The 23,432-nt window shown below is 42.2% G+C and overlaps 1 protein-coding gene and 1 long non-coding RNA gene across 2 annotated transcripts in view; one reads left to right on the plus strand and one right to left on the minus strand.

Moving 5' to 3' along the window:
- Window positions 1-197: 197 nt before the first annotated feature.
- LOC115408917 (uncharacterized) lies at window positions 198-2,739 on the plus strand. The gene is made up of 3 exons (XR_003933807.1): window positions 198-325; window positions 1,062-1,198; window positions 2,578-2,739. It is a non-coding gene; the product is annotated as an uncharacterized LOC115408917 (long non-coding RNA).
- An 862-nt stretch (window positions 2,740-3,601) lies between these two features.
- LOC115408916 (inactive dipeptidyl peptidase 10) overlaps window positions 3,602-23,432 on the minus strand; it is a 31,252-nt gene continuing 11,421 nt past the window's right edge. The window contains exons 6-25 of the mRNA XM_030119884.1: window positions 18,819-18,871; window positions 18,153-18,234; window positions 16,697-16,817; window positions 16,432-16,586; window positions 13,323-13,420; window positions 12,431-12,554; window positions 12,030-12,071; window positions 11,839-11,943; window positions 10,479-10,570; window positions 9,644-9,691; window positions 7,781-7,899; window positions 7,596-7,643; window positions 7,191-7,289; window positions 6,856-6,922; window positions 6,519-6,713; window positions 6,365-6,419; window positions 6,171-6,270; window positions 6,002-6,060; window positions 4,888-4,960; window positions 3,602-4,796 (exon numbers count right to left, since the gene is read on the minus strand). Of these exons, the coding sequence (XP_029975744.1) occupies window positions 4,579-4,796; window positions 4,888-4,960; window positions 6,002-6,060; window positions 6,171-6,270; window positions 6,365-6,419; window positions 6,519-6,713; window positions 6,856-6,922; window positions 7,191-7,289; window positions 7,596-7,643; window positions 7,781-7,899; window positions 9,644-9,691; window positions 10,479-10,570; window positions 11,839-11,943; window positions 12,030-12,071; window positions 12,431-12,554; window positions 13,323-13,420; window positions 16,432-16,586; window positions 16,697-16,817; window positions 18,153-18,234; window positions 18,819-18,871 (1,953 nt within the window). The 3' untranslated portion in view covers window positions 3,602-4,578. The remainder of the gene's footprint in view (window positions 4,797-4,887; window positions 4,961-6,001; window positions 6,061-6,170; window positions 6,271-6,364; window positions 6,420-6,518; window positions 6,714-6,855; window positions 6,923-7,190; window positions 7,290-7,595; window positions 7,644-7,780; window positions 7,900-9,643; window positions 9,692-10,478; window positions 10,571-11,838; window positions 11,944-12,029; window positions 12,072-12,430; window positions 12,555-13,322; window positions 13,421-16,431; window positions 16,587-16,696; window positions 16,818-18,152; window positions 18,235-18,818; window positions 18,872-23,432) is intronic.

The raw sequence follows: 23,432 nt of genomic DNA on the forward strand, positions 1-23,432 counted from the left end.
TTCACGTAAAGCTTTTACGTGCTCACGTAGAACTTTTACGTGCTCGCGTAAAGTTGTTTACGTGAGCACGTAGAACTTTTACGTGCTCACGTAGAGTTGTTTACGTGAGCACGTAGAACTTCTACGCGCTCGCGTAAAGTTGTTTACGTGAGCACTTATAACTTTTAAGGGAGCACGTAAAACTCAGCTCCCGTCCGTACGCTCCCGTCCGCGCAGATTCCTCCGGGGACATCTGCGCACAGCATTGGGTGTACACCGGTCGCACCTATACGCATGCTCCGGAGCGCTACAGCAAACAAACCAGTACCGAAGTTAACATTGAAAAGTGAGTCTGTGAAGCCATCAGGCTGTAGCTTAGTCAATAAAAGACACCCAGGCCAGCCTCTCATTTATTAATCAATCATAAAACGGCACAAGGGTGCACTGCCATATGAAAGAGAGATCGGCATTTGTGCATAGCTCCTTTTATATTTTCATGTTATATATAAAGTTAGATCTTGGATTTCTGCTATTATTCTTAAGATTCAAAATTATTCTTACTCTTTATTTGCACATTTCAATCGCTTTGTTGCACCCCCATGTGTGTTCTAGCCTCTCTAACTTGAAATTTCTCCGTGGTGAGATAAATAAAGTCTATTCTATTCTATTCTGATATTTATCAATATGATAATGGTATGGAAAGATGAAATCAGGTCTGACATCCTGTGCATAAGTTTGAGTCAGTATGGATTTGCGGTGCAGCACAGAAAAACCTGGCGGAGTAATTACAAAGCGAACCTCCAACATGTCGTAAAACACAAGCAGCACATATTCAGTACAGATTCAAAAGTGAATGTATATTTAAAAAAACTAATGCTCTTAAAGAATATCTAATAAAATTTCCTCTTGTGGGAATAATAAAGGATTTTTAACTTTCAGTAACTGATGGATCCTGCCACGGAGAGCGCAGTTTTAACAGTGCGCACGCGCTGCTGCAGAGCGCATTTCAGACGCTCAGATCCAGCAGGGAAAGGTGCTGTTTAGCTCCGAAATGGTGTGTGACTTTATTTTGTCCTGTGTAGTTTTAGAAAATAGTGTACTGGCTGATGGAGTTACTTTAGATGCACTGGTGCCATGAGAGGACTTGATGTAGGAACCAGGAGAGACTCGGACCGGAGGCTGGACGGAGGAGACGGACCTGAAGAACCACGACTGAAATGTAAATATACTATAAGTTTAGCAAATGATTTATCTAATCAGTGATTTTATTCAGGAAAATAACTTAAAGGAGGTAGTAGAAGTAGTTAATGTAGAACTCAACAAGATAAAATAGTGGTTTGACAGTAACAAATTAGTTTTAAATGTTAAAAAAACTAATTTTATATTGTTTAATGATAGAGAAAATAATATACATATATCAATTAAAATAGATGGGATTCAAAGAGTACATAAAACAAGATTTTTAGGTGTTATTATTGATAAAGACCTTAGCTGAAAGTCACATATAAATTATATTAGAAATAAAATATCTAAATCGATTGCAGTATTACATAAAGTAAAAGCAGTTTTAAATCAGTCAGCATTACTTAACTTGTATAAATCACTAATTATTCCATACTTAACTTATTGTGTGGAAATTTAGGGGACGACCTGTAAAACTTATACACAACCAATGTTCATTTTGAAAAAAAAAGGCCCTGAAAATTATAAGTAATAATAGAAATAGAGACCTATCAAACCCACTATTCATTAAGTATAATACTTTAAAATTTGATGATATAGTTGAATATAAAATACTTCAGATATTATATAAAGCTAATAGGAACATGTTACCAGGAAAAATTCAAGAAAGATTCAAAAAAGAACTTTTTTATAATCTAAGGGATTGACATTTTTAAAAACCCCAGATTCAGAACAAAAATAATGGAACTCACTGTGACTGTTAAGGGAACCAATCTGTGCAATGCCCTTCAGAAAGAAGTGAAAGAAATGCGAATAATCACAGCATTTAAAAGAAATGTAAAAACTACATTACTGGAAAATTATGCAATGTTGGACACATGAGATTATGTGTCCAACATTGCATAAGTTTATTCTGACAGAATGGAATTTGTTTTTGAATTTTGATTACAGATGATTGAAATTTGAGACGGAATATAAGCGGTTGGATAAAGAAGAGGTAGATAGAGAGAAAAAATAATAGGTGTGTGTAATGAGTGTAAAATTCGGTGAAAAATATTATGGTGTTTGTAAATACTGTGAAAATATGTAAAAATATGAACTGATGAAAGAAGAGGCAGACAAAAGTTATTCTTCTTTCTGCTCTGTTTTCATTCATGTATGTATTACTTTCTTTTATGTATATTTTTTGTGTCATCTTTTGAATGAAAATAAATCTATAAATAAAATAAATAAAATGTGATGCCAGTAGCCCAGATATAATATATTAGCTGACGGAAGATTACATACAGACAGTGGACGTTTAGTCAAACATTTTATTCAGACTTCGACAAACTGTCATTAATTTTGTTCAGTGTATTATTGATTATTGGTCACTATTGTGGTCAATGAACGGCAGATTTCTGTTGATCTTTCCAGGATCTCTGCCGTGATGACGGCTGCTCTCGGTCCAGCAGCACCGCTCGGTCCCGTGTCCTGCTCAGCATCGGTCCGGTACCGGGTGTGTGTGTGTTGGGGGGGCGGGGACCTGGCCATGGTGCAGCTGCTGTATGAGACATAAATAAACGAAACAATAAAAAATATGAGCTGTGTGAGTGAGTCAGCCTCATTATTTGCTATATCAGGGTTACATGAACGGACCTATTCAAACCTCCGCCGGTGTCCGTTCATCCTCGGTGACGCTGCTCATTGCGGCGTGATCTTCCTCCAGACAAAGTGTTTCTGTCCTCCTTTAATTCCAGTTTTTAGTCATCCACTGAGCCCCTCCTTATTTACCTTCACCTCAGACCTGAGAGGAGCGATATCCAGAATCCGGAAAAGTTTCTTTTTTGCCAAAATTGCGGGACTTCTGAACCATGAATATAGCCGTGCCATCCGCTGCCGGTGCAGCTGAATCAAGACCAGCAATCATGTTTGCTGTAGCGCTCCGGAGCATGCGTATAGGTGCGACCGGTGTACACCCAATGCTGTGCGCAGATGTCCCCGGAGGAATCTGCGCGGACGGGAGCGTACGGACGGGAGCTGAGTTTTACGTGCTCCCTTAAAAGTTATAAGTGCTCACGTAAACAACTTTACGCGAGCGCGTAAAAGTTCTACGTGCTCACGTAAACAACTCTACGTGAGCACGTAAAAGTTCTACGTGCTCACGTAAACAACTTTACGCGAGCACGTAAAAGTTCTACGTGAGCACGTAAAAGCTTTACGTGAACACGTACAACTCCCTTAAAAAAATAATTTTTTTGATGTCCCTTTAGGGGCTCCGTATGAGTTAAAGATTCATTTCAAACAAGTTTTTTCTATTACAATTAAATTGGGGGGGGGGGGGGGGAGATAAGCAAAGAGTATGAACTTCATTTAGAAAAAAATGTTTAGGGAAATTGATGATTGGTTCTATTTTCAGTTCAGCCTGCTTTATGAGAATCAAAACACACATTCTCACTTGTTTGTTCAAAGAAATAATTTATTTCTTAAATACACAAGAAAAAGTTAAAATGCCAAGATGTATCAAAACAAAAACATACTGTATGTCCGAATACAGTATACAGATGCCTGTACAGATGTTATTGTCATCGTTCTTGATTTTGAGCTTGATGTTAATATTCTTAGTTGCATACTCATTCCTAATCACATAATGCAAATAGAACCAGAGGATAAAGTTCACAAAATGTATTTGACACATTTAGAATGATCCATATGCTTCATTTAACCTTATACAAGCTGGAAACACACTATAAAATAACTAAAAACAACTCATTTTTTACAGTGGCAGGGTATGCACAGGCCTTTAACTGATGGAGATAGTTTGCGTGATGTCCTGGAGATAAGGTTAAATCCAGATCTCTTTTACCAGAGCCGTGCTTGATTTTGTTAAAATGTTATCTGTGTCATTCTGAAGTTGATACTATCGCTGGTTTATTCAGTAACCTGTATGAAAACGTCAAGCATTGTATGAAATCATTATCTATGTAAGACTGCGTTTTCCCATTGCATGAAAAAAGTACTTTGAAAGTCTGCAAGTGTGTTCCCATCTGTTGGCTGAATGTGCACAATTAACCCTTGTGGGCAAGATCACAACCTGAAAAACACACAAAATGCAATTAAAAGTAACCCACATCATGCAGCCATTACGACATGCATGTTATAAACGCTTTGTAAACTTTTCAAGGAATCTGTAGCCTTCTTGTGAACATCTCAGTTGAATTGTGTAAACAAACAGGACTCCAAATATACAACTGAACAGCAGAATTAATTGTGTGCAACACGTTATACAGTACATAAACTTTTCCAGTTGTGTAGGAGGTGATCTGACATGTTTGGTCCCCTCTCCTGTGCTCTTGTGCCTGGAAATCAAACCCAAGGTAATGGCGTACAGTCCCGAAAGACAGTCTTTCCGAAAGAAGAGGAAGAATGCTCGAGGGCTCAGTCGTCTTCCTCCTCGTCATCCTCTTCCAGATCGAGTAGGGCGCTGTGCTTCAAGCAGGTTTGGAGGTAGTTCACCACAGTCCGCTGGAAGTGCTGCACACTGCGGGGCTCTCTCAAGACGTGGCCCTCATCGGGATACAGCTGCAGAGAATAGTTGGCCTCCACCTTCACGAGCCGGCTCAGGAGCTCCGCGCTGTGCTGGAAGTGTACCCTCGCTTTGGTGGCACACACACACCGATACACAAACATGAATTATGAAAGATGAAAGAAATTCAACGATCGAATGTGAATAGATGTCTAACTCACCGTCTGCAGTTCCATGAAGGATCAGAAAGTTCTCGTCCTTCAGCTTATTAACTTCTTCCAGCACCGAGGCAGTCTGAAAGCAAATCATATTTTACAGCTGAGGAGTAAAACTCATTAAAGTTTAGCAGCCACATACAGCCGAATGTGATCTTTAGTGGGCTGGATTGATATAACCCTTTAATAATGAAACTTAGTCTTTTTTTGTTGTTGTTGTTTTGTTTTTTTTACTGCAAAGATGTATGAGTACTTTAGAGGAAAATATCTATTGAAACACAGTTTGGATGGCGTTTTTTTTTTTTTTTTCGCCATTTCACTGACAAGGAAGTTTTGAATTGGAGACAAGACACTCCAGACTCTCTGTCCAGGTCTGTTACTTTGATAGCAGTAAGTAAGTGATCCCCAGTGCGTCAAGAAAAAAATAAAAAACAGTGCATTTTACTGACAAATCCAATTTACTGTGTTCCTTCTTTCACTTTGTCATTTCTCGCTGCAGAATGGATCGTCTGGCAGGCCGGTTTTGCCCCACGGGCAAAATTTGACACCTAAGATTTACTGGATAGATGGTATGAAAATTAACATTATTTGACAAAACCAATTCAGTAAACCTTTCCTTCAAGATTACACCTTTTCTTACAAAATCCAGAAGAACTTCAATCAATTTTATGTGAAAGCCCAGATGGGACGTGCTGTTTAATTGTATTGTTTTGTAACGAGAGGTGTTTTTTATTATTTTGTCACAGTAGATTCATCAGTAAACGTAGACTGATGCACCAAAACATTCATTTATTATCATCTTGGGGGCTGTAATTTGCAGTTACTGCATTAATGTAGCAGGCAAAAAAAAGAAGACAAAATAATTGGACAAGCTCCACAAACTGCTACCTCCAAATGGTCATAAAGTGGAAACGACGCAGCAATAACACAGTTTCAACAGAGACAAAACATGGAAACCGTCACAGAAATAAGATTTATTGCTGGATTGTTGCATTTCATTGCATTTATTCTGGGTGATAATCTTGTATATAGGGTGTATATATTCATCACTTTAATCACTGTGAGCACATCAAACCCACGTCTGTGTCAGTAATAAATAATGAAGAGGTTGGAGCCTCACCGAGTAAGCGTGCTCCTCCTTCGCCGGAAGGCCAAGATACCGCTCCGAAAACGCAGCACCTGAAAAAAAAGAGAATAATTTTTGCTTTATTACATTACCTACCTCTGCGTTTTGGCACAGTTTCCATGGGCTCATTTTATCAATATTTAATGACGTGATCTGAACTCACTGTAGAGCCTGAAGTCAGTTATCGGTGCCACGGCGGCTGTGCACTGAAAGAGCTTATCTGTTGCTGCTAACATCTTGAGAGTTAGATATCCACCAAATGCCTGCAAAAAGACGCAGCAGAGCATTGAAGCTGCCAGTTGATTCAATGGCTGCAGCTGCAAAGAGTGAAATTTCCCAACATTAAAGCGCTTTAACCTTTCCGTAGAGGGCCATTCGGCGATCATCAATGTAAGGCAGCTGCATCAACAACCTGAGGAAACATCATAAAAGCCCTTAAGTTTTTCAATTACCTTCCTTTATTGTCACATTTAAATGATATGGTTTCATTTTGCTGCATAACTGCACTGACTCAACAACTCCCAGGTAATCTTTGACTCTCAGCGAGCCGATCTTGCGCGGATCCACGGCGGCGGTCTTCTGCCCGCGGCCGACCCCGCTCCTGCCGTCCACCCAGGCCAAGGCCACACTGTGCATGCTGGAGAGCACCTGAGGCCAGTCCAGGGCGAATTCCTCTGTCACCGACTGACCGCCGGGAATGCCGTCTCTGAGGGGACAAGACGGACTAGATCAGAGACCCGGGCCGCGGCTGCTGGGCTCGGCGGGGTAAAAAAAAGAGGCTGGGGATCATAGGTTGTCAAACAGATGGTGCTGGCTGTCACTGAGCATGACTTTGCCGTGACACTTACACAATGATGAGGAGAGGGTGCAGGTTGGCCTCGTAGCCCTGAGGTAGAGATAGTTTCAGGTGCAGGTCTGAGGGGAGTAAACAGGGATTGCAAAAGGGACGATGATGCATTAAGCGCTTGTGTCTGGAGCACATGTGACTTCCACCACTAATCATGTAACCACTGGAAAACTGAATTATTGCTTTAGATAATGTTTAACTAAAGCAGTCTCTTCAGGGCTGTGACACTTCTTTATTGCTGATAACACAAGTTCTTGATTGATCAAAACACAAAATATGTCTGAATATAACTGGGTTAGAAAAAAAAAAAAATAAAGTACAGTTTGTTGGTCTCACCATGGTTGTCTGCTGGGAGTGTCCTGAACAGAGTCTCAGGGAGCCTCTTGTCCTCCAGAGCTTTAGACAAAGGGCTGTTATCCTCCAGCAAGACGTATCCTACAAGAGGTAAAAGCACCACCGTCATATATTCTTCATTCTACGCGTTAATGCTGACACAGTGCGCCAACAGTTTATGTGGGGAAGCTTTACCATCTGCATGCAAATTGTTCCAACTAAGCCCACAGACAGAGGGCAGTGTTCCCAAGCATGACATTAAGCAATCTGCATTTTGGTATGCTTGAATATGTTGCTCTCTGCAGGCAGCCAGCAGAAACTGCAGACAGACTGTGTGTGTGTGTGTGTGTGTGTGTGTGCAGTATAGCTTATTGTTCCATTAGTCAGACAAGCAGATGTAAAACTCACTGGAGGGGTCCTTTGTACTGTGAACCGTCACTTTAGGGATTCCTGGGCCTGGGGATTTTTGCAAATGACAAACATTATAAAACCAAGTGGCTAAGCAGCATGAAGCCTTCACGTTCACTGCAGCTCTGCACGTCCCTGAGTATGTGTGTGTGTGTGTGTGTGTGTGTGTGTGTGTGTTATTTTACCCAAGCAGTAGAGAGTGAAGTGGGTCTGATTAGGGCTGAACACGGCTCTGAAGAAGCGACATCCATCTATGAGATTACAGGAGATGCACTGGCGCTGAAACACTCCATCCAGGTCCACGCTAGGAAACAAGAGGACACTGTTATTGACCACACGCTGAAATAATGGGACAGTCTCAAGCTGCATCGTGTGCTCCAGGAGAGAGTCAAATGATTTCTACATTATTAAGGAAAGTGTCAGCGTCTGGAGACAAACGATCCAGGCAGTTGACTTTTCAGAAACAAATGGGGTTCAATAAGGTTAGACATAAAAGTCGTTATACAGATTGCTCTGTTAGGCAGTGTCGAGTCTCTAAATGTCCCTCTCCACTCCATTGCTTACAGATTTCATACAGGATTAATCACGGCCCCAAATTTAAACAAGCCGTTCCCTCTCGTCCGTAATAGTGAGTGATGTGCAGAACCCTAAAGCGACGAAAGCTCATAAAAAGACACGGGAGCAGAGAGGTGGATGAAGGATCAGCTGAATGTGAGTGTAAGTCAGTTTTAAGTTTCAGGCTTGACGGGGAGGTAGGACACCTGTACAGGAGTCGGGTCAGGTCAGTTAACGACTCACTTCAAAATGTATAATTTTCAGTTCATACTAAAAAGAATCTGAAACATTCCAGAGTGAAGAAACAATTAGAATGGCCTCAATAGAGATGATAGATTGTGCTGCAGGAATATTCACAGGAAGTTTGCAGACAAACCAAGAAGCGTCGCCACCAGGCTTGTAACAACACTTCACAACACACTATGGTGCGGTGAGTCAATCCGGTACATTACAGATGGTGAATTTGTCTCGTTGTGGTTGTTTTCTTCAACAGCTTTTTTTTTTCATTTTTGTTTTCTGTTTTTTTTATATAAATTTCTATCCTTTTTTGATATTACTCATCCTTCTGTGATGAATTTGAATCTATCTTTGATGATTTTCTGACTCTTTGTGGTTGATCCATTCCTCTCTGCAGTTTTTTTTTCCACTTCTTTGTGTGTGTATTAAATGTGTTTGTGTTTGTTTGTGCCTTTATCCTCTTTAGCATATTTCCTGTGTTGGAACTGTTCCAGTCTATGATCGAGTCGTATGTCTTTGAAGCTGCTCTGTGGTCATTTTCACCTTCTTCATGATTGTTTTTGTGTTTCGCAGCATATTCTTAGTGTGCCTCTAATATTTTTCTTCAACTCTTTGTGATTTTGTGATTCACTCTGAGTCTGATCTGGAGACTCTTTGTCATCATTTTTCTTCTCATTGTGTTTTATATTTCATGTCCTTGCGATTGTGTGGAGCCTCTGTGTTGTGCTTTAGCGTCTTTCTTATACATGATCAATGCCTTTCTGTCGTCATGTTGTTTCGCGTCACAGCAGTTTGCCACCTCTATTTTTTTTTTTACATTCTTTGAGAATGATTTGTCGTTAATCATATCTTCTTTGTAGGTTTTTGTGTTGTTGCAAGGTTTCTGTGATAAAATAACATTTTTTTCTGTCTTATTGGAAGGTTTGAATCTGTTTGTCCTTGTTTTTACGTTCTTTGTATTTGTTTTGCAATTCTTTATGGTAATTCTTTGCCTTTATGTTGTCCTATAGCATCCTTCTTGCATTCTGTTGTGTATCTCTGTCGTCTTTTTTCTTTCTTTGCGGTTTCTTTTCATCATTTTTTACTTCATTAGAGTTGTTTTGCATTTCTTTGTGGTAGTTTTGTGTATGATCAGCTGTGATGTTATTATTCAGATATGTTCCATACATTACTTTGAAAACCCCCAAATCACCCACTGAGGTCCCCTTTGTCTAGAAACAGCGATAAGCCCAGAGATTAGCCGAGCGGCGGCATACCTGTACAGGTGTCTGCTGTGTCTGGACTCCTCTGTACTCAGGAAGTAGCTGATGAAGAGGAAGATGGACCACATGCACAGAAAATCAGTTGGAACACTGAAGGAGCGGCAGATCACGGTTTAACTTCATCCTAATTATTCTGAACATCAAATATTCATGACAAGAATTTATCTACACGTATTTACATATTTCAGCATGTTAATAAAAGCAGCCTTTGCATCGGGCCTATTCTGTAACGCGGCGTCAGTCTGCTCCGTATGCTACACAGCACCAATCAAGGATCCATGTAAACACAAGGCTGTACCAGTGAATTATTTCTCTGCAGGTAAATTACGGCACTAACTCAGGGGATCTGAGACCAACAACCGCTGACAAGATTTACAATTGACTTTGGTTGTTTGCTTGTGACGCTCACACCTCACTCAATCAGCCGGTGTGGGCTTTCTGCCCCCAGCAGGATGAAGACAGATTTAAGCAATAATCTGCTCTCGTCAAGTGTAAATAAATCTTTGTGCTTAGATCCAATGGCTACAGGCGAAGCCAGGCTCAGAGCTACTTCACCCAGCGCTACACGCTCTATTTTAAATACTATTTTTCCACTGCAGTCATGAGCGTATCAATCACTGACTGTGCGGTTCGACCTAATAAGAGAATTTGCTCTCAAACAGTCGACACGTGGAGAATTTACTCTCCGCTCGCAGCGAGAGATGATCATTATAACGATGGCCAATATTCGACTCCACCCCCGCTGTCACTTGTGTGTTCATAGTAAGGCGCTGAGAGCTGATAAAGCGTGATTTAACCGCGCTCCACACACTCCGGCTCTCACACATACATCTTCCCAGACTTCTCGTCCAGGGCGCAGAGCACGGTGACGTCCCAGCTCCCCGATGTCAGGAAGCGAGGGGGTACAGAGGGGATGGCGGGCTGCGTTACACAGAGAGAGGGAGATGAGGAGCAATATAGAAGCAGTCACATATGCAGAGTAAAAATAGGTGCAGCCGCACTGCAAGTGTGTGTCAGCCACTGACAAGGAAATAAAGAAAAGAAGATAGGTTCATAAAGTTAAACCACATAAAGACACTGATGAGAATACAGGAGGAAATGTTTCATTAATATGTTCTTTTTGATGTCGGAATTGAAATCAGAGATGCACAGAGACACATCTAAAGCAATAGCACTCATGAGCCAAAGGTTTGGTTTTCGACTACCCACAGTCTGCCTTTAATGCCTCATTTGAAAAGAGAAAAAGATAAACAGGCACAACTCCATCCAGCCAGCACCACCCAGCCCCAACTCCCCCACTGCAGGTTTATGCTAGAAAGGAAGAACAAAGCAATATTAAATATTCCTCAATTACTCAGCTCGGGCTGAATAAACTGTTCAAATAAAAATGAAAGTGAATTCTGTCAAATACTGAACACCACAGGACAGAGAATAAATTCACGGAACAACTGGCGTAAAGATGGAGTTTTGAGCGAGAGCTTGCATAGTCAGGCAGAAAATAAACGCAATTAAATAGCTGCGCTAATCAGAGACGTGGAGGAAATTGTGAGAGGAACACACTTTATCGTCAGTGCTGAGATCGGCAATCACACACGGTTTACGTGCCTCCCACCGAACCGCCACTGAAATATGAGGAGCCGCTTCTGCCATAAATCTGCTGGAGCTGAAGGATGGAGCCGGGGCTGCACAGTGGCGTAGCAGTTAGCCTCACAACCACCAGGTCTGGGTTTGATTCCAGGGGAGGTGTGGGTTTATCTCTGTTTCCTACTGGAGCCCAGAATGTTAATTATTGACCTTTTACATTATCCTTCAGTGTAAATGTGTGCATCACTGCTTCTCTGTCGTTCTTGTTGTGATTAACTGGCGACCTGTCCAGCATGTATCGACATGCTCCGTCCTCCTGTAGCGCAGAGCTGGATAAAGCGGGTAAAAAGGACAGATGGACGCAGCAGCAAGTACTACACAGTGGAGGCAAGCACAGTGAAAAAAAAAACACCCAGATTTGACTTTGAGCCATCTGCTTTCTAACCTGCCCGAACATGTTTAGTCAGGTTCGATTAGACAGAGTCTTGATGTTACATTTCCTCTCGGTGTGAACCAGAAATCTTTCATCTCCAGCTCCCTACAAACCTTTGGTGGACAGCATGGGAACAGAAGACGAACGCATGATGAAGAATAAGTGAACACACCTGGGCTGTGAGGCCAGCGATGTGGCGAAATTCTCCACGAGCTCCTTGCTTAGCCGGCAGGATCGTGTAAAACACCGAGCCGTCTCCGGAAAACAGCGGCACGTCCTGTCAAAGGACAGTGCGGAGTCAAAACAGAGGCAGCAGTGATAAACTGGTGAAATCAGACTCTATAAGATGGAACCGACGCGTACTTGTCGTTGGTTCTGTAAGATGTCCAGTGCCATTTTGTGTTTCTGTGGAGTCAAATTGCAGAAGATGATCACCTCATTTATAAAGTATTAAAGTGGATACAAATGACATTACACAGGCTTTACACTTTCATCATTTATTTAAAAAAATAATAATGCCAAGCAGGAATCAGACAGGATTAACAGAAAGCCATCAGGAATAGAATTCTGCAGTGCATCACTGAAAATTCCTCTCATGTAGCAAATGACCTTAAATATTAATTCAGCCAGCAGAGGTTTGAAAGCTTAAAGAAATCAATCCCAACTCCCAACACTGTGTAAATGAAGCAAAAATTCTATTAAAGCTGTATACTGCAGCCGCGGCGGTTCAGATTACTAATGTGGAACAACTGATGACCGCTCACCTCTGAGCACGCCCCTGTGGTGGCCTCGCACACACACACCACTGATTGGTTCTGGGCACGATTCAGCCAGCGGACTGCGAGCCGGGTGCTGCTGATCCAAGTCACCATGGAGATGTAGCTGTCTCTGAAGAGGCGATGCAGCAAATGATACACGGGAAAAACAGTGGGGGAGAGGAATGCAAAAGAACGTAAAAAAAAAAAAAAAAAAAACTAAGCGGAGAAGAATTTAGATATGTCTGATGAATACTGGCAGGCGATGGCTGAAATCTTCAAGGTTCATTCAGTCTTTACATTCACAGATATATGTTAGGTCTGTGCTCTCTAATAGGTTCATGAACCGCTACGCCGGGAAAAGTAGATTTCATCAAATTGGGTTCAACGGTATCTTTGACTGCACAATGTGGCTGAATTGGACAACTGCAATGTGTGTAGAGGTCGTGTGTATTTTCTCTGGGTGCTGCGATTTCCGCCCTGAAACGATCAGGAGACTGTCCAGGATGAATCCCGTCTTCATCTGTGACCCTCAACGAGACAAAAAGGTGTCGAAGAAGGATGTAAGTCATCTCTGAACAATGTGAAGTGTGTGTTTGGTTCAGGCAGACTGGGCCCTGCGTTAACTTCCGCAAGAATCTGCAAACTTCTGTTTAGTGTTGATTGAACTGTCGCCTCATCTTCTCTTGGCCGTTGGTGGCGGTAGCTTGTGGCTGCAGTCACACCGCGCGGTGTGACTTCTCACACTGACAGAAAATCATCTCAGGCTGTCTGTGGTCACACCATGGTGGCTGCAGCCGTCCACAAACTGTCTCACTTCTCAACTCACAACTCAAGATATGCTCTTGATAGACTGACAGTGTCGTCGGTGACGGGCAGAGCCATGCGGAGCGTCCTTTACCTGGCCCTGAGGGAGTCCGGAGGAATCATCTCCAGAGTGTGAGCTGGACCATACAGATTCACCACAAACAGACTGGCTGATGGGATACTTGATCCAGCCTGTGAAAGATCAAATAATTATTGTTGACAAGAGAAAGTGGTGAATTATACACCGAGTGCGACCTTCCTATTTGATTTTCTCTTTCGAAGCAAAAAATCCTCTCACTGGCAGACTGTGATAATGCTTCTTATGGCCTATCAGTCTCAATAACCACATCAATCTTTTACTGTATTATAGAATTCCTGAGTCAGTCCAATAATCAAAATGGGAGAAAAAACCAACTTAAACAGAGAGATTACAAGTGCCGCCCTCAGAATGTATAATGTAACTTTCACTCTCCAGATGTAAGGCTTGACGTCTCTGCTTTACTTGAATGTACGCCGGCAGTGTTTCTAGAATTTATGGACACTCTGATAGTAGATCTGTATTATGCAGTGAAAATAACAGATTACGGCATAGGACCGTCGTTCTCACAAGTATAATATGGATAACTTAAACTCCTCATGGTAAACAAGTGAGAAATATAAACACATAAATTGTGCACCAAATGTGATTTTGGTCAGTTTCACACTTTCCTTTGTTTTGATGGATGGCGGTCCTCCAGTGGATAAATCCTTAAATAGCAACTATTTTCATCTGCAAAGGACTTTCAAGGTGAAGTCTTTTGCTTCTTTTTTATTAAATCTTTTCATGATTTTTGAGAGGTAAAACTGTGGCTTTACTGCTCTCAGCCTGGTCTGCTGCAGTGCTCTCGACGCTGCCGCTCCTCTCTCATGTTTACAGCAGCTTCAAAATGCGGCAGCTCGTCTTTTAACTGGAAAACTCAAGCGAGAGCACGTCACTGCGGTCCGGGCCTCCTTTCACTCACAGGATTGGTTTAGATTTTCTTACTGTTTCGTTTTAAATCTCTTCACAGTTCTCTGTTGAATCTGTTTGACCCACCACGACCTTATGTCGCCTCTGAGGTCGCGTACGTCTGCTGACCAACATCTTCTACCAACATCGAGATGTAAAGACTGAATGGATTTGAGGTTTTGCTGTCCGAACTGTCAGTCTTTGAAACGTCTGCATGTCAGGACGTCTCCACATCATATTCTGAGACTCTCTTCTCCTTCCACTGACTTTTAGCTCAGTAAGAGTTGCTTTTTGCTGTTGTATCACTATTGAAATCATTGCTTTTTATAACTCCACAGCACTTTGGTCAACAGCTGTTTTTTGTTGTTAAATGAATCTGATTACATTTCAATCTTTTTGTATTTATAATTTTTTTTTCACCTCAAACTCAGTTAAAAAAGGCTTAAATACCCTTCAAAACTGTCCTCAGTTGGGAATTTTCAATAAACCAGTGTCCATCCCCTCGATTTGTATGTCTGCTCTTTATAAGCTGAGCCAAGTCTTGCTGGGTCTGAGTATTAAAAACAAAAAAAAAAACCCTTCATTTTGATTAAGTTCATCAAGTAGGAGAAAAATAATTCTGTGTGTCGAATATGGTCTCATTTGATTACAAGGTTTTTAGAGACTTATTAACTCCAGAATGCATTCATGCTTTAATTTTTAAACACTACGATGTTTTGCAGATTTAATCATAAATTGGCATTCAGTGGTATTTGCAGAAACCCCTCCGGCAGTCACAGAAGCTCTGATTCTTCTCTCAGTAAATCTCTACAGGCTTTGCAAACTTGGATTTGGGCAATTTGGACAGCTGTAACGGCTGCTGAGGAGGCTTCGACAAAGCCCTAAATTAACATGAAATTAGCGATCTGACTGCTTTTGTAAAACAGAGATTTTAGTTTCAGATTTTGAACAAAACACAATCCTATAACAAGGCAGCCATTTGTTACGACGGGTTACTCGATGTATACTGGCGTTTATAAAAGATGAAAAAACGTCATGTTAAATGGAAAATCATTAAAAACTCGCTACAGCTGAACGTGTCCGTATCCTCTCTGAAGTCTCTCTCAGCTTACAGATATTCCCGTTATGATAAATGAATGTTTTGGTCTTTTCGTGGAACACTATTCGCAGGTCAGCATTCGCTAAACTATTGATTTTCACTTTAATCCTCCTCTGGAATCTGCTGAACAGTTTAAAATCACTGCTGGATTTTAGGTCGTCTGAAGTTTTACCACTAGTAAATGTTTGCAGTGAGGCTCGTGCGCGCTCACAGCAGCGCGCGGAAGGCTGTTCTGTCCGGTTTGATGGCCTGCTAATAGATGGATCTGTCCTTGTGGGTTGTCAGTTAGCCTGTGCGGGGAGGACATTTCCCCCATAAAACCGCGAAAAGAAGGAATCGCAGCTTCATAAACGGAAACCATAAAAGAGCTAACAGCAGCGCACGTCTTTGACCTCAAACACGCCAGACTGTCACTCACATTTCAGGATGGTTACATGGTGAACACGAAGAGACAGGAAGTCTGTAGTTTGAATTCCTGTGGATACCTTTTAAAACTATAATTCTCTAAAACTGCCTGTGTTACGATGTTCTTCTTTAATCGTGTTCTTGAGACAGTAAATAATTACCCATGAGGGCGTGTTCCTTCTGCTGTGCAACAAGGGTTTTCTCAGACTACTCTGGTTTCTTTCAAATAACTCGAGACTCTAAATTGGTAATTTGCTTTAGTGTGTGTGTGTGTGTGTGTGTGTGTGTGTCAGACTCTGTCTCTCTGTGTTAGCCCTCAATGGACAGCCAACCCGATTCAGCCGCAGCCAGCAGGAGTCTGCTCTGGACCCTGCCACACTGACGCCGTTAAAGTAACAACAGAAGAATGGATGTTACATTTTATAATGTGTGAGTATAATGTGACAAAAAATAAACACCGTAGTTCATCAGGGAGGGATATTCCCTCAGGAGAAGGCTGTCCCACATTTGTGGAGACTGGAAAAAGCTGAATAACATCTATCAGCTGAAGGTCCAGTGGGACCAAACTGTGACTGATTAATAATAAATTGTGGTGTGGAAATTCTTTCCTTTCACAACACTAAAGTCCAATATAACAAGGCGAGTGAGGCAGTAAGCATCCCATCATCTTCACATTAACACTGTGCTCATATGAGTGGCGGCTGTTTGTACCTTGGGGTAGGGGAAGAGCACATTGGAGGGGTAGAGGCCGCCTAGGAAGTGGGGTATTTCCATCACAGGCGTGGCAGAGTTGTTGATGCTGAGATAAGCAAGCCGGGCACCGTCCAAAGACCACCAGTGTGCAGGATAAGCCAAGAGAATCTCCTCTGTTTACAAAAAAAAAAGAGACCACAATTCACTTTGTTGTCACACTCAAAGAACAAATCTGCTTTTCATGACTGCTGCAGAAAAGCGTGAAGCTGGAAGCACGTCCCACCTTCATAGGTCCAGTCGGAGAGTCCGTTCACTACGTTCTCCTCCGGCTCTGTGGCCGTGAGGCGCAGAGGTCTGCTGCTCACACTGGGCCTGTAGTAGATGTCGCCCTCGAACACATAGACCTGGCACAGCAGCCCACACAGACAGCAAGAGGCCATTATCAAAGACAGGAAGGTTGCAGACTTCAGAGCTGGCTGCCCGATTCAAACAGAGGATGCTGTCCAAGAATGAATGAATCACTGGCCAACACACACACACACACATACACACACACACACACACACACACACACACACACACACACACCGGTGAGAGCCAGTTTATCTTTTATTTGCCAGTTAATACGGAGCAGATGAACACTGACACAGCTGCAGCGGCCAATTATATTACAGGGAAAGTAGATGAATTATATTGTGATTGTAAAACAGCCCCATTATAGCAACACGGCCACTGGAGCTGAAGTTCAGCTTGTAATTACACAACAGCACCGATGTTATCGAGATGCAAATGATATCAAATGCAATAATGGGTAGACTGCACCATTATTGATGATAAAGGGTGAGAAAATCTTCACTTCATATCGAGAGATTAACCCGATATACGGCAGATTGAAATATCTCAAACCCTCGAAATTAATAATGGACATCTCAAAATCTTTTATGCTTTCATTTTGGTGACCTTTTGAAATATTTGAAAATAACCAAAGTTTAATGCAACTTTCATAAAATTAAATGAAATTTATTCCAAATTATGTCTACTGGATTTGTTTATCACTGGATATATGTGAAATATCGACCAGTCCTACTGCTACACTCTTTGAGATAAGTTTTAAGTGCCAATTGTAATAATTTGGCTTGATTAAAGGTTAAACTGATGACTCCACGAGGAGCCGTGAGGTAGTGCAGCGGTTCGCACTGCTGCCTCTCTCTCTGGATATTCGGTTAAAACCACTTAGACCAATTGATTCATCTCAAATGAACAATAAATTTTCAGCTGTCCTACATGCCTCCAGTCAATGGTCATTGATTTAATGAATCAAGGAATCATGTGGGTACATGTTACAAGAATTTCCCCAAGGGATTAATAAAGAATATGCATTAATAAAAAACAACCAGTTAATTAGAATAAAATCAATAAAGTGAATTAAAGAAATTCCCATTTGCTATTGGGTGAAGTGCAGTGGTGACCAGAGGGCAGGAGTAAGACGTCAACTAACAGAATGTGGCCTGGTTGTAGGACGAGGAGGGCGTGTATATGTGTGTGTGTGTGTGTGTGTGTGTGTGTGTGTGTGTGTGTGTGTGTGTGTGTGTGTGTGTGTGTGTCTGACTGGTGACATGTCCAGGCTGTACCTTGACTTTCACGTCACCTGGGATCGACTGCAGCCCTGATGGATGTATCATGGATGGATGACTGGTTGGACGGACACCACATAGATTAGCAGAAAGTGCCTCACTTACCAGCTGGTTCCCCTGAGGCCCCCAAGAAGCGTACTGCAGCACTGCCTTGTCACCATCGGGAGGGTTAAGCTCCTGCAGGTCCCTGGAACACACACAGAAAGCCAGACTTAAGCATTCATTAGGGACAGCCGTCCCTCTGATGTCCGTCCACGCCCCGCGCCGCAGAGAGCTACGGCACTGCGAGGACGAAAAGAGCAAGATGCAGAGAAGGAAATGAAACAGAGAATGGAGCTGGTTCATGCAAGAATGCAACATTTTTCGTCTTTCTCTCCGTATTTTTAGCCACACAGTATTTTATCCTTGGGGTAGGCAAACACTTCCCTCCTCTGCAAGGCATACTCAGGCAATGAGCAACACTGCAGGTTTTTCCTAAAATCCCTTTCAGAATCACTAATTTCACGTTCCAGGGATAATCCACAGCCACCACAGAGTTGTTTCCACTGATAATGCTGAACATGAATCTCAGGCAGTGAGGCACAGTACAAACCTTCCACACGGAGCCTGCAAGAAAACACTGACGAATGAATGCATGTCCAACAGAAACATGGCGCTCTGATTCGAATGACACACACTTTGGGAGGAAGTTTCTCAATCTGCAGGTCTGCTTGCATCTGTCACGCTCATGCCCAGTGCAGCCCATGCATTAGCATTCACGAGTCCACCTACCCATTAGCCACATTGTAGATAGCATAGGAGGCTGTGAAGGACTGAGAGAACACCTGAAAGAGGTAGAGGATAACATGCACACAGCTGTGCTGCACAGAGATGAAAACACACACACGCGCGCACACACACACGTTTCAGTGCTCACTCATGCTCCTACACACACACACACGTGTGTAAAGTTAAATAAAAATGACACAAATGTTATGAGGGACGCCGCCGAGGTCAACCTTGCAATGGAGCAATAAGCAACGAGGAGCCGTGTTTGCCTTCCTGAAACCTTCTGAAGTCGCTGCAAAGCACTGCATCAAGTGGCTTATTGCTGGAGACAAAACGCAGCAGCACAGCACTATTATTCTGCAAAATTAGGCAGCTAAGTAGTCAGCAATCCCACAATTATTATTTACTGGACTGAGGTATTTTTTTTTAATGTGATTCTTCAGCCCTCAAAGTGCCTCATGCTGTTTGTGGGGCTCATTGTCAATGAGCATCAGTTCAAAATCACTTTCTTTGTTATCCATCCGATCACATCGTAGCACCATAGATTGGATTTATATATTCGAGTCATTAAACCACTGGCAGTAATTTCGTCTACATTACATCATTACTCTGATCACTAGTGAATAACCGAAAGTTGGACTTTTGAGACTGAGTAAAAGAGACAGGTCTAAGGACATAATCTGCAGCAGTAAAGTACAGACATTCCTATTAAACGCCATCATTACGGCTAATATCCTTCCCACTGAGCTTTATTGTAGCTGGCAACTGTGTCGCAACCCCGACACAAGCGTCAGCAGATCTGAATAATTAAATTAACATGCTGAAGAAGACTAAGAGAGCCCAATCAATGAGCGTGCGCACATGTGCCACTGAAGAGGAATTGATCGAAGCATTACCTGATGAATTCTAGGTAATATATTGATTTCTACCATTCTCTCTTTTGTTTTTGTTTTTTTTTTTTTCAAGTAAAGGGATTAAAGAGGCGTATTTGCCCACTGGCCTCTGAAGGCCCCCCTCAGCCACCCGGAAAACCAGTCCCTACAGAAATTAAATGTCACATCCTCTACACAGCACACTTAGCAGTGAAATTGGATTTTTCCTCGCTGTTGTTCGTTCGTTGTTGGGGAAATGTATGGATGGAGTGACACAGAGGTAAAGCTGCGGGGATAAAAGAGCGGAGGCACGTTCTCCGGCTGACTAAATGACATCAAGATCTGATTGCAGTGTAAAGTCTCAGCGTGAGGGGCAGAGGGGTGTACACTAAACCAGCATCAAGCAGCAGCACGAACAGGAAGAAGGAGAGATGAATTTGTCAAACAGAGAATTACAAAGTGAGCAAAAGGAGAAAGACAAAAAAAAGAAATGAACGCAAAAGACAATCTGCATACAAATCAAGGCAAAGTGAAGCTGCTTATGTTTACAACCTAAATCAACGGAAAACTGGCATAGCATGTAAAATTACGTAAAAATGCAACATCTGACGATGAACTGTATAAAATCATAAAATGTTTAAAAATATTTCCCAATATTTATGGCAGTAAAATAGGTTGAAACGTCTTCGAGTATGAGTAAAGCATTATGACATGCCATTATACTATCAAACAATAAAAATGCACATTACACAAATAGTACATGAGTAGATCAGCAGATTTTCAATAGTTATGAACCAAAGAGTTTACAAGCTTTTGAAAAATTTGGAATATGAGAAAATAGCTGGATAAATCTTTGTAAAATCTCCAATATAAATAGATTCTGTCCATTTTATTCACTGTATTCAAATGGCTTCTGTGTTGTTTTTTTCATTATGCTCTTTGAATAGAGGCAAGGAAAATGTTGCATATAGACATAACAAACACATAGAGTGAAACGACTAACAAAACAACTGAAATGCCAGTAATATTTTCATCTTTAACAAATAAAATGCAAACATATAGCAACATTATTACCTTGACAATGTGCAGTTGAGTTGTTAGCTGCACTCTTGTTTAAAGCTGAGAGTCTAAGCCTCGGCAGCATATTGAAAACCGAGGGAGTGATTTACTGCGATCTTTCATCAAGTGTGCCAAATTATACGGTCACGCAAATAGATTGCTCTTTCAGTTTGTGTGGATTTTGCAGGTGATCAGCAAAGAACAACACTATAAGTGGCATCACGTGCGGATAGATGTGTCTGAATTAAGTCTTTACGCACATTAGGTGTGTTTACAAGAGGATAACCAGCTGGGAATGGTATCGTTTCAAATTCATTTGTTCACGGTCACCATGGTATGACTGAACAGAGCGCCGAGCCGCAACAAGATGAAATGAAATGTAATACCGTGGTGTTGAAACAATGTGCTCGTGGAGGAAGTTATCTACCATATTGAATTATTGGTGCAAAGATATCTGGATTTTGCAAATGAAAAGAAAAGAAAAATGCAGTATGGGAGATAATGGGACACAAATCCAATGTCTGAAGTGCAACAGAGCAAAGAATGTTATAATAAAGCAGATAAAAGTTGTGGCGAGTCAGCTGAGGAAATGCCTCAGCATAAACTCCTCCCAGTAATTGTGTGATCTGGAATATAAACCAGATATTGCACGCTGTCAGATGAGGCCATTCTCACCAGCAGAGAGCAGGCCAGTTTCCCAGCTCTGCTCCGGATTCTATAATGGCCTATAAAATGATTTTCTTTGACATGTGTGAACTCATTTTGACGACCAGGACATGCAAGGTGGCCCAAGCTAGCAGTAAAGGGTTTACAGTCTGACACTGGATGGCTCGTATTAAATGTTTCATTCATTATGAGTTTTTGAAGACTGAAAGTTAAAGGAAATATCAATTTTTAGGGCCAAATTGTTAACCAGCACTGCCATCAACTCTATGTCGAGTCAATTGTTTATGATTTGTTTGGAAACCCGATGCTTGGACTTGTAATTTAATTTTATGAAGGTGTTGGCAGATTCCTCACACTGCTGTGTGATTGTATATGTACATGTTTGTGTCTGTCTGTGTGTTGAACAGAGCGTCTGTCTTGGAGAGGCAGAGTGAATTCTAATAGCTGCCAGTATCATATCATAAATCCTCCAGATCGCTCTGCTTGTCACTCCCTCCTTTTTTTTTTTTTTTTTTTTAACTACCCACCCACCCCCTCCATACTGCCACGGGTGGGGAAATGGGGATGGGGGGGTTTACAATGCACAGATTAAACACCCTGGAAGAAGATAGTGTGGAATAATGTGGAAGAGGATGTGTGTGAAGATTACAACACCCTTAGCCGGAGCCCAGATATTGGGATCTTTTGTACGGTGCTGAATGCACGGTGCAGAGATAAGAGCATCCTCCCGTCTCAACATTGTTCCAGCCTCACAAGCATTTCTAAGCAGCCCCACAATGCGCCGCCTTTGATACAAACACCCATCAGCGTTTGCTGCAGAGTGCAGACACAACTCCCCTGGCGTTTTTGTTTGTCCCTAAACTACACCGTCTCACCAGCCGCTCGCTCGTTTGCATCCGCTCGCCGATCGGAAACGCTCACCTCTGCTGACCTATTTTATTACCACTTGTTTAAAATCACGTCAGTCATCCTTATTCCTCTGGTTTTTTCATGCAAATAAACACTCAAACAAATTAAAAAAAAAAAAAAATCTTGCTTAAGTCAAACAGGCATTAAAGGAAAGCTATTTCCCGGAGGATATCTGCTTTCTCTTGTTCCTACGAGGCAGAATCCCTAACTCACTTCCATGTACACCGTCTTATCAAAATCCATTTATTTTCAACCACCAAGCACCAAGCATCCCCAAAAGCCTCCAGAGCTAATACAAAATCCAGGGAAACCTTTTAACTTTACACATAGCCGGCTCATCCATTTCTCTCCACTGCAGCTCTCTCCTTCCAGGATCTCTGACATTCTTTGATAATCATTCTGATTGATTTCAACTGGGCAGTGTATCTGAGGGCAAACGGTGCATATCCCATTTTTCAGCCCGCTCTGCCGTGAGTGTCTCTCCCCCACTGGCTCTCTGTTTTTCTCTATCATTCTCTGCCACTCTCAGCAGAGTGCTGCTCCTCTTCTCAACAGCAAAGCCGGTGCCTGGCGCAAACTGCTTCAGTCAGCATAAATCCCCCCAGAGATAGACAGAAAAAAGTGAGTGAGAGTGAGGAAGATGAAGCAAGAGGGAGATGGAGGCAGCAACAAAGACGGGAGGGGGGGGGTGACGGAGAATAACCCCCGACGCACGCCAACGCCAGCCGTACCCGCGCTCGAATACCCATTTCTAAATAAACAAGTGATTCCAGGTGGCGTGCCTGCTGCCTCTGATTTCCTCGAGTGTGCACACACTCCAGGCATACAGATGAGACCAGACAATCCGTGCTGATATCAAAGGAAGTATGCTAATGGCGCGGTATAAATTCAGCCAAAGCAACCTGCGGACCCGGTCGTAGATCCGAGCCCTCTCTCCACAGAGATATCTGGGAACTGATTGACTACATGCTAACTGCTCAATAATTCAGTTAGAATGGATGCGCTGGGTTTGTGACGAGCGCCGTAACACAGCAACAGGCTCACTCGTTCCCCCCCCACACACACACGCACGCACGCACACACACACACACACACACAGAAAATATGATAC

This window comes from Salarias fasciatus, chromosome 20, assembly GCF_902148845.1.
Source record: "Salarias fasciatus chromosome 20, fSalaFa1.1, whole genome shotgun sequence".
In the NCBI taxonomy this organism is placed as follows: Eukaryota; Metazoa; Chordata; class Actinopteri; order Blenniiformes; family Blenniidae; genus Salarias; species Salarias fasciatus.